The following is a 14350-nucleotide window of genomic DNA, read 5'->3' on the forward strand; positions in this document are numbered from 1 at the left end:
GAGAAAGAGAGCAACAATGAATGGCAGGAGAAGTTGGGGGAGAGAAGGAATGGATGGGGGCAGCGTGTGGGAGGTGAGAGAAAATGAGTGTAAGGGAAGGGACTGGATTGGGGAAGGCAGAGGGTGGAGCGATAAAGGGAATGGATGGGGACAGAGGGTGGATGAGGTGCAGGACAGAGGGCAGAGGGTGCAGAGATAGAATGGACGGGGTGGGGAGAGTGGCATGTGTGGGAGAGAGAGAGAAGGGACTGGTAGGTTAGGGTAGAGAGAGAGAATGGACAGGGGATGCTATGGGTGGCGGTGAGGGAATGGACATGGGACGCTATGGGGATGATTGGATGGGGAGGTGAGAATGCATCCCACCCACTCCCAGCATCCCCTTCTCTGCACATGTGCAGTGCAGACTTTTCTGAATGACACGAGAGACGAGTCTGGAACACTGTGTGAGTGCAGTCACCCTCACATCCTGGAATCAGTAAACCACTGCCTTTCTGTTTTAAAAACTAAATAAAGATATGGGCTATATACTGAGGATGGCGAGATGTGGCTGAGAAACTGAACAGAGGGTCAGCACTTTCAGGAGAGGGGAGCTGGGCAAAGGCAGGAGGATAGAAGGATGAATTTGGGTTGGAATACATTGAAAGATTTAGGAATTGAGAGACAGAGATTTCGGGTAGAAGAAAGAGAAGGCTGTTCTGTGCAAACCAAAATTCTCTCATCCTATTTTCTGCCTTGCACTGACAGCAGTGATCTGTTTTCTCAAGTTATTAGCAGAGGAGGATTTGCTTTTCAGCCATGGACAAGAAATTTAGTCAGGGCCTGAATATCAGCAGTGTTTGAATCCAGGAGGGGAAATGTTTGTCTGCAGGAAATGATTTCAAATATCAACATGCATTGAGAATCCCCGTGAATACACGCAGCCTGCGTGGGAGTACTCAAGGGTTCTAATTGCGGAGAGAACTTTAATTTTTCAGCGAAATGTGGACCAGTGTTCTCGCTATAGACAAGCCCTTCATAGGATCGTTGAATCTGCCGAGTAACAACGACACCTGCCCCGTGGAAACTCTATGGAAGCAAATTGAATTCCTCAAACTGATTGGAGTGTCACCAGGATTGGGGAGAAGCCATTTGATTGCGAGAGCTGGAGAGGGGATTCCTCGCAGCGCCAGGGACCTGGGTTCAATCCCACCCTCACAGTGACTGTGTGGATTTTGCACTTTCCTACCCCTCCCACACCCCCTGTCCACGTCGGTTTCCTCTGGGTGCTCGGGTTTCCTCCCATGTTCCAAAGATGTGCAGGCTAGTGTGGATTGGGCGTTCTAAATTCAGGGATTAGCTGTGGGGTTATCGGGTAGGTCGGGGGGGTGGGGGTATGTTCTTCGGAGGGTCAGTGTGGCCTTGGTGGACCAAACGGCCTGTTTCCACAGTGAATCCCCCAACGTGTCTGCAGCCTGGCTTCCAGCTCCATCTCTCTGTGCCGAAGGTCCTCCAGTATGTGTATTCCTTCGTTTCCAACACCCAGAACGTCCCACCTTCTGCAAATCGAAAGACAAGTCCCACCCTGCCCTCTCCAATGTGTGTTGTGTAACTGCTTAATCATTTTTAGTGGCCCAGCAAAGGCTGATAGCCAAGTTCGGAAACCAGGAGGATGGCCTCAATCGCGACCATGGGTTCATGTCACATGAAAGGTAACCCCACTTCACTGTTACGCTCTCTCTCTCCCTTTCTAACTCTCTCACCCTCACACACACACACACACTTACATACTCACACGCTCGTGCAGAGCCTTTCCGATAGACATGCTCTCTCTCAGACACACACTAATACGCCCCCCACACTCACACCCACGCATACATCTTCGCACATGATTATACTCCATCACACACACACTTTACCCAGCCTGCACAAGCACATACACACTGTCTCTCTCATTCATGCACTCACACATTTGGGGTGAATTTGCATTTGCAGGATTATATATTTGGAAATAGAACCAGTCTGACTCAAGATTGGGATACAGACAGAATCTCACCTCACAGCTTTCATGCGTTGTTTGATGTGAGGTGTTACCGCTTTTATAAAACATCAAGTTTCCTGGAGAACATGACTTAAAAGAAGTTCTGGAATGTACATATTAGTGAACCGAAATCTGCAGCCCATTTTAAAAGATGAAAGATTTAACAGTAATCTCGGTTTCTTCAATATGTCACTTATGTTGAATGACACTCTAATGTTTTTGCGATATATTCTGTGTCTTGTGATTCTACACCACAGCTACCTGAAGAAGGAGCAGCACTTCGAAACCTAGTGCTTCCAAATAAACCTGTTAGAATATACCCTGGCGTGTGTGAGATTTTAAAACTTTGTTTCCAGTGAATACAGCCCACACCTCCCACTGTTGCCAGTAAACTTTGCAATTCCAATGAAACAATGAACCAGAAGTCCTGAAAAAATATACAACTTGTAACAATATTAGCTACTCATTCACTGGTCCTTCTGAGACATGACATTAGTGCTGGAGGCTGAAAGAAATGAGCAGCTTTAAAACAAAAACCTGTTGGATCTCACAGAGTCTAAACCTGGTGGTAAATTCAGGTAACCTTCACTACGACCCTATTTTGTTACAGCTTCAGATTTCCCCAGGAAAAAGGCATACAAAAAGTAGTTTTTAAAGAAAACAACTCCAGGTCAAAGTGCACCCACTCCCCCACCCCACTTTCTTTGTTGGTCAGCTGAGTTGTCCGTTTGTAACTGGATCCCTGGTACAGCCGGGTAAAACATGCAGCTGGGATGACTGAGTGAACCCTTTCCCGCAACGGCAATTTCCTTCACGAAAAAAGGACATGAGTGAATCAGGTGGTGTTTTTTCCCCTAAAAGTGGTTTCATCCTCAGATTCTGAAGTCCAGATTACTGACCGAACTCCAATTCTGCCATCTACCGCAGTGGGATTCGAACCTGGGACGCCACAGTGCTGGGTTGATCGGAGCACTTGGCCATCGCTCCTTTCATCTCCTTGCGCTGGCACGTGAACTCGATGGTGCCTCCTTAGGTGGGAAGAGCAGGTGAAGCCATTTTGAAACTTACAGTCGGAGAATGGCCTCCCTCCAGTGTGGACCCACTGGTGGGTCAGCAGTGCAGCTGACTGAGTGAACTCTCCCCTGCACATGGGGCACGTGAATGGCTTCTCTCTGTCTGAACCGCTTCCTGCTCACTGAGCAGGTGAACGGCCTCACCCCATTCTGAATCAGTCTGTGGGTTTCCAGCACTGATGGGGAAGGGAATCCTTTCCCACAGTCCCCACATTTCCACGGTTTCCCCATTGGGTGGAGCTTTCCTTGTGTTGCTCTGGGTTTGAAATTACAAACAGAGCGGGGACATAGTCTTTCCCACTGCGAGGGGTGTGATTTTAATTCCCCAATCTGAGTAAATGGCTTAAAGCACTTTTCACAGTCAGCGCACTGAATCTCCCTCACTCGGTATCTCAGTATTCTCCCTGCCACACCAGTGTCCAAAGTCTCTCAAGCAGACAAAAGCAAACATTTCTTCAGGACCATGGGGACAATGGATGACGTATCTGACTCCACCTACTTGTTTCAACTGCAGCTCACAGCTTCTTTACGCATCCCAATTAATCTTTCTCATTGTCATGAAACCGGCGTATGGGTGCAATTCCTAATCTGCAGGAACGAGACTCTTTTCACTGTCTCGCGTCAGTAAATGTCCCTGAGAACATCAGAGTCAAGTCACAGCGCTGTCAGAGGAGGGGAAGCTGAAAGAGACCCACATGCTGCTCACGGGCACATTTCACTTTCCCCAACTCACCGCCCCAACCACTGCGGCTCTTGGGAGTGGAAAGTGAACAAACACCAAAACCCGGTCTCAGCTTTGTAAATCTTCAGGAAATAAGAAAACTGTCCATCCCTTCGGGTCTTCCATTCTGGGCAGACAGCGTTGATTTTAAATGGCTGTCCAGTCAGTGTCGATTCGTTTTGGCTGAAAAAATCTTCCTTATCTCACCCCAGCATTTCTTGCCACAGAGAACTGTGCGGCAGAGTTCATGTATATATTTCCTTGTATGGTATTTTGTAAATTACATTCGTTTGCTGCTTATTTGTATCGGGTATTTCAGGTTCATTAGCCGCTGTTTAAGTGTGTTGGTAGGTTTGTGGGCTACCATGATGCTGAGAGGATTGGGTTTTCCGGACATCATTTCCCAGATGTCTTTATTGTAATATGGCTAGGGTTTCTGCAGACGTTGTGTCTACTTGTGTCAGTTTGTTGATGTGAAATCGGCACACTGAGTTTATTGGGTCGGCAAAAATGAGGACTGCAGATGCTGGAAAGCAGAGCTTAGATCAGAGTGGTGGTAGAAAAGCACAGCAGGTCAGAAAGCTTCCGAGGAGCAGGAAAATCGACGTTTCGGGCAAAAGCCCTTCATCAGGATTAGAGGCAGGACCCCTCCAGGGTGGAGAGATAAATTGGGGCTGGCGTGTGCTGGGCTGAAGGTAGCAAAAAGTACAATAGGTGAATGGGGGTGGGGATGGAGGTGACAGATCAGAGAGGAGGGTGGAGCGGATAGGTGGGGAGGGAGATTGGCAGGTCGGAGAGATCATGAGGACAGCGCTGAGCTGGAAGGCTAGAATTGAGGTAAGGTGGGGGGAGGGGAAATGAGGAAACTGATGAAGTCCACATTGATGGCCTGGGGTTGAATTTACCCCAAGCGGAAGATGAGATGTTCATCCTCCAGGCATCGGGTGGGGAGGGAGCGGCGATGGAGGAGGCCCAGGACCTGCATGTCCTCGGCAGAGTGGGAGGGGGTTTGAAATGTTGGGCCATAGGGCGATGGGGTTGATTGGTGCGGGTGTCCGGAAGATGTTCCCTCAAGCGCTGTGACTTGACTCGGCGAGGAGTCTCCAGTCTCCCCAATGTACAGGAGACCGCATTGGGAGCAATGCATACAAGAAATGACATTGTTGGATACACAGGTGAAAGCCTTCGACCGACCACGGCCCGGATTCGATTTCCGGGCAGGGAGGTAATTTTCAGTAGAGCTATCAGGCCGTTCTTGCGTCTCCCTGGTGGTCTAGTGGTTAGGATTCGGCGCTCTCACCACCGGAGCCCGGGTTCGATTCCTGGTCAGGGAAACTGTTTTCAGGGGGTTTATAGGCTCCCCGTTCTTCTTAAATGCTCTGCACAGTTATTTATTGATTTTCGTAGTTCCTGGGTGCTGCAGTGTGTCGTGGCTCGTTGAAATAGTGTCCTGATTCAGATATGTTTGTATGTGTAGGGGTGATTGCTTCTGTAGTTAAGTTCTTGGTTCGCGTGCATTGTTTTCCTGTAGACGCTGTTTTGAATTTATCATTGACTGTTCGCTCAACTGTGACATCTCGAAATGGCACTTTGTTGTTGTTCTCCTCTTTTGTGAATTTTATGCCAGGAAGGATATTGTTGATGGTGTTGTAGGTTTCCTCTAATTTTTTTCAGTTTTTGATGGCAAAAGTGTCATCGCTGTCGCGGACACTAGGTTTGGGTTGGATCGTTGGAAGTGCTGTTTGTTCGAGTCTCTGCATTGTTGCTTTTGCTAGGAATCCTGATGCTGGTGGTTTCATGCGTATTTTGTTGATTTGTTTGTAGGGCTTGTTATTGAATATGAAGTGGATGCTAAGGCACAGTTCCACGAGCTCGACAGTGCTGTCTTTGCTGATGAAGTTGATGCTGTGTTTGTGTCTTTGGTTCTTCGAGTAGTGTCTTCAGTTTTCTTTGGCCACGTTGATGTTAACGGATGTGAACAGGGCTGTTATGTCACAGGACAACATTATTCCCTCTTGTTCTATCTCAGTGTCTTTGGTGTCCAGGAATTCTTGGATGGAGTAAATGGAGTGGAGTGAATCTTCGACTAGGTCTTTTAGCCTTCAGTAGAGGCCTTTGACTAGTCTGTATATTGGTGTTCCAAGTGGTGAGACTATGGTCTAAGGGGGGCTCCAGGTTTGAAGGGGAGGAGAACAACAACAAAGTGCCATTCCTAGATGTCACAGTGGAGCGAACAGTCAATGGGAACTTCAAGCTGGCATGTACAGAAAAACAACAGACCCAAAACAAGTACTTAACTGCAGAAGCAATCATCCCAACACCCACAAACGAAGCTGCATCAGGACATTATTTCAACGAGCCACTACACACTGCAGCTCAGAGAAACTACGAAGAGCACAAGAGAAATACGTATATAGTGTATTTAAGGAGAACGGGTCCCCAATAAACCCCCTCCGCCGATTTTTTATTGATGCTTTCAAGGTGACTCTCAAAAATTCGGTTTGACCCTCCATTTTTTCCTGTTTGTTTTTTGTGGGTTTTGAAAGCTTTCGCAATCCTCTGACTGAGTATTAGAGTTGGGAGGTTATGTTGTGGTTGTACAGGACATTTTTTAGACCACTTTTCGAATATTGTGTTCAATTCTGGTCTCCCTCCTATCAGACGGATATTGTGATATTTGAAAGGGTTCTGAAGCACTAATGGATCCACAGAGGGGAAGAGGCCCTTCTGCTGCCCTGAGTGTGGTAAGACCTTCAGGGATTCCTCTGCCCTGCTGACGCACCAGTTGGTCCACACCGGGAAGGCTGTCCTCCGGCCCCAAGTGCGAGATGGCCTTCAGCAGTTCTTCCCACCTGCTGAGACACCAGTGGGTCCATCTTGAGGAGAAGCCGTTCTTCTGACCCGATTGCAGGAAGAGCTTTGCTCTTTCTTCCGACCTGCTGGCCCATTGGTGGGTCCACATGGGAGAGAGGTCGTTCAGTTGCCTAAGTGCAGAAAGTCCTTCATCAATTCCTCAGCCCTGCTGATGCACCAGTCCGTCCACACCGGGGAGATGCCATTCTCCTGCCCGAGTGTGGGAAGGGCTTTACCCGCTCCTCCACACTGCTGAAGCACCAGCTGGTCCACACGGGGGAATGGGGGGGCGGAGGGAGGAGGCCTTTCTGCTGCCCTGAATGCGGGAAGTCCTTCAGCAATTCCTCCGCCCTGCTGAAGCACCAGTGTGTCCACACCGGGGAGCGGCCCTTCAGCTGGCCCGAGTGTGGGAAGAGGTTCATGTTTTCCTGCAACTTGCGGAAGCACCAGCGGGGGCACCAGCGCTCCCAGCAATCAGATCCAACAGGTAACGCTGCCTTTAGTCCCCCCAAGGACTGAACCTCCTGCCAGTTCTGACAGTGGGTGCTGTGGGAGAGTAGGTGGGCTGTTTTTGTTTTCTGCTGGACTGCCTCCCCCATCCCCCACAACCACAACCTCATGGTGGCTCAGGTTTAGGACTGCTGCCTCATGGCACCAGGAACCTAGGAATGCTTCCACCCTTGGGGGTCTGTGTGCAATTTATGGAGGGTAGGAAAATGGATCTGAGTGGGTTACTCTTCGGAGAATCTGTGCAAATGTGTTGGGCTGAAGGCCCTGTTTCCACGCTGTAGGAGTTCAACCATCATATGAGCTTTGCTTTCATTGGAAACTGCTGCTCATTGAGCCAGGGACTGCACATTGCCAAATGAAATGATCCAGAGAAACGTAAGACCGCAAGACCATTGGAGCAGAAGTTAGGCGATTCGGCCCATCGAGTCTACTCAGCCATTCGTTAGTGACAAAAGTAGTGCAGATGAGATTAGCTATAGTGTGGAAACAGGCCATTTGTCCCAACAAGTCCACATCGACCCTTCGAAGAGTAACCCATCCAGACCCATTTCCCTCTGACTAATGTACCTAACTCTTTGGGCAATTAAGCACGACCAATCGACATGACCTGAACATCTTTGGACTATGGAAGAAAACAGTACCACCCAGAGAAAACCCACGCAGACACTGGGAGAATGTGCAAACTTCTCACAGACAGCCACCCAAGGCTGGAATCAAACCTGGGTTCCCGGCAGTGTGAGCCTGCAGTGGTAAACACTGAGCCACTACATATTGCAACCCGAAGTAGGCAAGCAGGAGGCTGGGAGAATACAGCAAGCCAGGCAGCACCAGGATGTGGAATAGTCAGTGTTTAGGGTATTAACCCTTCTTCAGGACTGAAACGTTGACTTCTCTGTGAGAAACTATTTACGGGAATGTTGCTGGGGGTTGGTGGGTTTGAGCTACAGCCAGAGGCTGAATGGGCTGGGACTGTTTTCACTGGATCATCAGAGGCAGAGGAGTGACCTAATAGAGGTTATAAAATCATGAGGGGCATGGACAGGTTAATAGACAAGGTCTTTTCCCTGGGATGGGGGAGTCCAGAACTAGAGGGCATAGGTTTAGGGTGAGAGGCGAAATATATTAAATGGACAACTTCTTCATGCAGAGGGTGGTACTTATATGAAATGAGCTGCCAGAGTATATGGGTCAGGTGTTGTCAAATGGGAGTAGATTAATTTAGGATATCAGGTCAGCATGGACAAGTTGGACCAAAGGGTCTGTTTCCATGCTGTATGTGTCTCTCACTACTCGTCCTGATGTAAGTTTAAAATAGAGTCCAAGTAACTTTGAATAGTTCAATCTTGTTGAGCTCACCTCCTGAAAAGTTTCAGATGAATCCCTCTGAGAGATACTGTTTAAACATGCTGAGTTGGACAAAGTATCCCATCAAGTTCAACACAAACCCAGAGTTGAAGAAGTCAGAAGTCAGATCACCAAGGGGACCAAAACTGATCACAATATTCCAGGTGCAGCCTCATCAACGTCCTGTATAACTACAACATAACTTGCCAACATCTATACTCAATTCCCGAAGTGATGAAGGTTAGTGTGCCTAAACCTTTCTTCACTGCCTTGTGTACCGATGTAATCAGAAATATAGGACATACTTCAAACTGATCCACAATCCTGCTTCCGAGAGCACAGTGACTAATAGGGAAGGCAAAAGGGAGATTGGCCTTTAAATGGAGTATAAAAGTAGGGAGGTTATAGTGGAGGTTTTGATTGAAAGTGCAGTGAAGATTCAACCAGCTGACAGTGGATCTGAATCACAAGTAGATCAGGTCAGGTTCGGACAGCAAAAAATCAGATAAGTTTTTACAACAAACCACAACGATTTCATCATTAGACTCTTAATTCCAGATTTATATTGAATTCAGATTCCACCATCTGCTGCGGCAGGTTGTAAATCCAAGTCGCCGGAACATTACCTGGGTGAATAGTCTGGTGACAATAAAGTCGGCCATCGCCTCCCCTGAACATTTTGGCTTATTGTGTTTGGAGGTAAGAAAGGAGCAAGAGGTTTTAGCAGCTGCTAAATTGTTGATATTACACAAGGGAACATCGGCACTCTCAGTAATGGCGCACACTAACGTCAGTGTCCTGTATCAGAGGTAAGGGCTCGGGAACCATAAGAAATAGGAACAGGAATATACCATTCAGCCCGTTGAGCCTGCTTCTCCATTCAGTTGGATTCTGGGTGATGTGGCATTCCCCACATTCACTTTCCTGCCCTTTTCCTGTAACTGTTCATCCCCCGACTCTTCATGAATCTATCGATTCTAGTTTTAAATGTGACATGAAGCCTGTCAGCAGAGTTACTTGGGGGGTGGGGCTCACGTCGAAATTTGGGGCTAAAACAATGGCTTCACACTTCACAATATTTAACTAAGGGAATGTTTATGGTTATCCAATGCTGGAAATGGGGCAGGCACTCAGATGAAATTATTGGTAAATTATGAATGACAGAGGAGTCGGGAGAGAAATGGTGTTCAGGCACAGTTGGATATCATCAGTACAGATGCCAACACCAGCAGCTACGGTAAAACAATTAAGAACTGAAGACGCTAAAAGCAGACCCTCCCAGAGGATAGAGTGATGCTGGAGAGGGTCAGTACTGTTTTAACCCTGATCAAGGCTGTCCGCAGGTCGACGAGGGAATATTTAGCCCTGTCACCGTTACAAAGGATGTTAAATATGACCTTGATAAGAGCTGTTTCAGGGGTGGAAACCAGACTCGAGGGCTTTAAACACAAAATTCTGGAAGTGATGGGAATGGCTAATTCAACAATGTTACATCCAAACCTACACTTCCATTGGTGCGATAATAAAAGAAGTATTTTATTTTTTATTTCAAAGATTCTCAGCAACACTGAGTAAGAAGCAACAAAATTAACACAAGAAATACTGCAATTGCTACAATGTGCCTGCTCCCAAGAGGGGGCCATCTGGTGTTCAATTAAATGTCTACAAGGGGCAATATTGGAAAGGAATGACCCAGTTCATAGCTGTAAGAGGGGAGACACAGACTGCTTGATACAAACATATAATGGGCGGGAGTAGGCCACTCGGCACTTCGAGCCTGCTGCAACATTCAATAAGATCATGGCTGATCTGAATTCAACCTCTACTCTACATTCCAACACATCCCCGACAATCTTTCATCCACTTGGTTATCAAGAACCGATCTACCTCTGCCTTAAAGATTTTGAATCCACTGCCTTTTGAAGAAGACACACAACCCTCAGAAAGAAAAGAAATAATCCTCATTTTTGTCTTCTACATTTAAAATATGACCCTGTACTTTCAGATATTAAGATAGGGACACTAGCTGCATTCAAGTAATACCTGTGGTACAGTTAACTATGTCAAAGTGCTTCACATGAACATAATGAGAATTCCTTTAAAAATCACAAGACCGGAGCACAGATTAGGACAGGTGACCAAAGACTTTGTCAAAGGGACATGTTTAGGGCAATCTTTTAAACAGATTCAATTTCCCAAACATCAGAGGACAAAGACGTGAACAGCAAACACAAAATAGAAAAGAATGGGAAACAACAGTGTAGTCATAATGTCACAGGATGAGTAATCCAGGGAACATGGGTTCAAATCCTACCACAGCAAGAGGTGAGATGTGAATAATTCAAATCATAAATGGGGAACACAAAGTTAGTCTCAGTCTGGTATCAATGGCACTGACGTCAATTGTCATAAATCCCAAGTTCACCAATGTCCTTTCAGGAGGGAAACTGCCATCCTTGCATGGTCAGTCTGCGGGAATGAGGATCTTTTCACTGTCTCGCGTCAGGAAATGGCCCTGAGAACATCAGAGTCAAGTCACAGCGCTGTCAGAGGAGAGGAGGCTGAAATAACCCCACACGCTGCTCACGGGCACATTTCACTTTCCCCAACTCACCGCCCCAACTACTGTGGCTCCTGGGAGTGGAAAGGGAACAAACACCAAAACCCAGTCTCAGCTTTGTAAATTTTCAGGAATTAAGAAAACTGTACATCCCTTCGGGTCTTCCATCCTGGGCAGACTGCGTTGATTTTAAATGGCTGTCCAGTCAGTGCCGATTCTTTTTGGCTAAAAAAAAATCTTCGTTATCTCATCCCAGCATTTCTTGCCACAGAGAACTGTGTGGCAGAGTTCATGTATATATTTCCTTGTATGGTATTTTGTAAATTACATTCGTTTTCTGGTTGTTTGTATCGGGTATTTCAGGTTCATTAGCCGCTGTTTGAGTGTGTTGGTAAATTTGTGGGCTACCATGATGCTGAGAGGGTTGAGTTGTCTGGACATCATTTCCCAGATGTCTTTAATGTAATGTAATGTGGCTAGGGTTTCTGCAGACGTTGTGTCTGCTTGTGTCAGTTTGTTGATGTGAAATTGGCACACTGGGTTTATTGGGTCGGCAAAAGTGGGGACTGCAGATGCTGGATACAAGAGTTTAGATCAGAGTGGTGCTAGAAAAGCACAGCATGTCAGACAGCTTCCGAGGAGCAGGAAAATCGACGTTTGGCGCAAAAGGCTTTCATCAGGAATAGAGGCAGGACCCATTCCAGGGTGGAGAGATAAATTGGGGGTGGGGTGTGCTGGGCAGAAGGTAGCAAGGAGCACAATAGGTGAATGGGGGTGGGGATGGAGGTGACAGGTCAGGGAGGAGGGTGGAGCGGATAGGTGGGGAGGGAGATTGGCAGGAAGGCGAGGTCATGAGGACAGCGCTGAGCTGGATGTTTGGAACTGAGGTAAGGTGGGGGGAGGGGAAATGAGGAATCTGATGAAGTTCACATTGATGGTTTGGGGTTGAATTTACCCCAAGTGGAAGATGAGGCGTTCATCCTCCAGGCATCGAGTGGGAAGGGAGCGGTGATGGAGGAGGCCCAGGACCTGCATGTCCTCGGCAGAGTGGGAGGGGGTTTGAAATGTTGGGCCAAAGGGCGATGGGGTTGATTGGTGTGGGTGTTCTGTAGATGTTCCCTCAAGCGCTGTGACTTGACTCTGCGAGGAGTCTCCATTCTCCCCAATGTAGAGGAGACCGCATCAGGAGCAATGGATATCAGAAATGACATTGTTGGATACACAGGTGAAAGCCTTCGACCGACCACGGCCCGGATTCGATTTCCGGGAAGGAAAGAAATTTTCAGTAGAGCTATCAGAACGCATCTGCATCTCCCTGGTGGTCTAGTGGTTAGGATTCGGCGCTCTCACCGCCGCGGCCCGGGTTCGATTCCCTGTCAGGGAAGCCCTTTTCCGGGGATTTGGAGGCTACCCGTTCTTCTTAAATGCTCTGCGCAGTTTTTTATTGATCTTTGTCGTTCCTGGTTGCTGCAGTGTGTCGTGGCTCGTTGAAATAATGTCCTGATTCAGATTTGTTTGTATGTGTAGTGGTGATTGCTTCTGTAGTTAAGTTCTTGGTTCGCGTGCATTGTTTTCCGGAAGACGCTGTTTCGAATTTACCATTGACTGTTCGCTCTACTGTGACATCTAGAAATGGCACTTTGTTGTTGTTCTCCTCTTTTGTGAATTTTATTACAGGAAGGATATTGTTGATGGTGTTGTAGGTTTCCTCTAATTTTTTTCATTTTTTGATGGCAAAAGTGTCATCGCTGTCGCGGACACTAAGTTTGGGTTGGATCGTTGGAAGGGCTGTTTGTTCGAGTCTCTGCATTATTGCTTTTGCTAGGAATCCTAATGCTGGTGGTTTCATGCGTATTTTGTTGATTTGTTTGTAGGGCTTGTTATTGAATATGAAGTGGATGCTAAGGCACAGTTCCACGAGCTCGACAGTGCTGTCTTTGCTGATGAAGTTGATGCTGTGTTTGTGTCTTTGGTTCTTCGAGTAGTGTCTTCAGTTTTCTTTGGCCACGTTGATGTTAACGGATGTGAACAGGGCTGTTATGTCAAAGGAAAACACTATTCCCTCTTGTTCTATCTCATTGTCTTTGGTGTTCAGGAATTCTTGGATGGAGTAAATGGAGTGGAGTGAATCTTCGACGAGGTGTTTTAGCCTTCAGTAGAGGCCTTTGACTAGTCTGTATATTGGTGTTCCAAGTAGTGATACTATGGTCTAAGGGGGGTTCCAGGTTTGAAGGGGAGGAGAACAACAACAAAGTGCCATTCCTAGATGTCACAGTGGAGCGAACAATCAATGGGAACTTCAAACTGGCATCTACAGAAAAACAACAGACCCAAACCAAGTACTTAACTGCAGAAGCAATCATCCCAACACCCACAAACGAAGCTGCATCAGGACATTATTTCAACGAGCCACTACACACTGCAGCTCAGAGAAACTACGAAGAGCACAAGAGAAATACGTATATAGTGTATTTAAGGAGAACGGGTCCCCAATAAACCCCCTCCGCCGATTTCTCATTGATGCTTTCAAGGTGACTCTCAAAAATTCGGTTTGACCCTCCATTTTTTCCTGTTTGTTTTTTGTGGGTTTTGAAAGCTTTCGCAATCCTCTGACTGAGTACAAGAATTGGGAGGTTATGTTGTGGTTGACCACTTTTCGAATATTGTGTACAGTTCTGGTCTCCCTCCTATCAGATGGATATTGTGATATTTGAAAGGGTTCTGAAGCACTAATGGATCCACAGAGGGGAAGAGGCCCTTCTGCTGCCCTGAGTGTGGTAAGACCTTCAGTGATTCCTCTGCCCTGCTGAGGCACCAGTGTGTCCACACCGGGGAGCGGCCCTTCAGCTGGCCCGAGTGTGGGAAGAGGTTCATGTTTTCCTGCAACTTGCGGAAGCACCAGCGGGGGCACCAGCGCTCCCTGCAATCAGATCCTACAGGTAACGCTGCCTTTAGTCACCCCCAAGGACTGAACCTCCTGCCAGTTCTGACAGTGGGTGCTGTGGGAGAGTAGGTGGGCTGTTTTTGTTTTCTGCTGGACTGCAATTGCCTCCCCCACCCCCCACAACCACAACCTCATGGTGGCTCAGGGTTAGCACTGCTGCCTCATGCCACCAGGAACCCAGGAATGCTTCCACCCTTGGGGATCTGTGTGCAATTTATGGAGGGTAGGAAAATGGATCTGAGTGGGTTACTCTTCGGAGAATCTGTGCAAATGTGTTGGGCTGAAGGACCTGTTTCCACGCTGTAGGAGTACAACCATCATATGAGCT

General features: G+C 47.4%; 1 protein-coding gene and 2 non-coding genes across 3 annotated transcripts in view; all 3 read left to right on the forward strand.

The window, feature by feature from the left end:
• The first annotated feature begins 290 nt into the window (after nt 1-290).
• LOC140460115 (uncharacterized) overlaps nt 291-14350 on the forward strand; it is a 45668-nt gene continuing 31608 nt past the window's right edge. Inside the window, exons 1-2 of the mRNA XM_072554513.1 lie at nt 291-346; nt 6829-7096. Coding sequence (XP_072410614.1) covers nt 291-346; nt 6829-7096 — 324 coding nt within the window. The remainder of the gene's footprint in view (nt 347-6828; nt 7097-14350) is intronic.
• On the forward strand, nt 5074-5145 carry trnae-cuc (transfer RNA glutamic acid (anticodon CUC)). The gene has a single exon. It is a non-coding gene; the product is annotated as a tRNA-Glu (tRNA).
• trnae-cuc (transfer RNA glutamic acid (anticodon CUC)) lies at nt 12391-12462 on the forward strand. Its single transcript has one exon. It is a non-coding gene; the product is annotated as a tRNA-Glu (tRNA).

Source organism: Chiloscyllium punctatum, chromosome 36 (genome assembly GCF_047496795.1).
Source record: "Chiloscyllium punctatum isolate Juve2018m chromosome 36, sChiPun1.3, whole genome shotgun sequence".
In the NCBI taxonomy this organism is placed as follows: domain Eukaryota; kingdom Metazoa; phylum Chordata; class Chondrichthyes; order Orectolobiformes; family Hemiscylliidae; genus Chiloscyllium; species Chiloscyllium punctatum.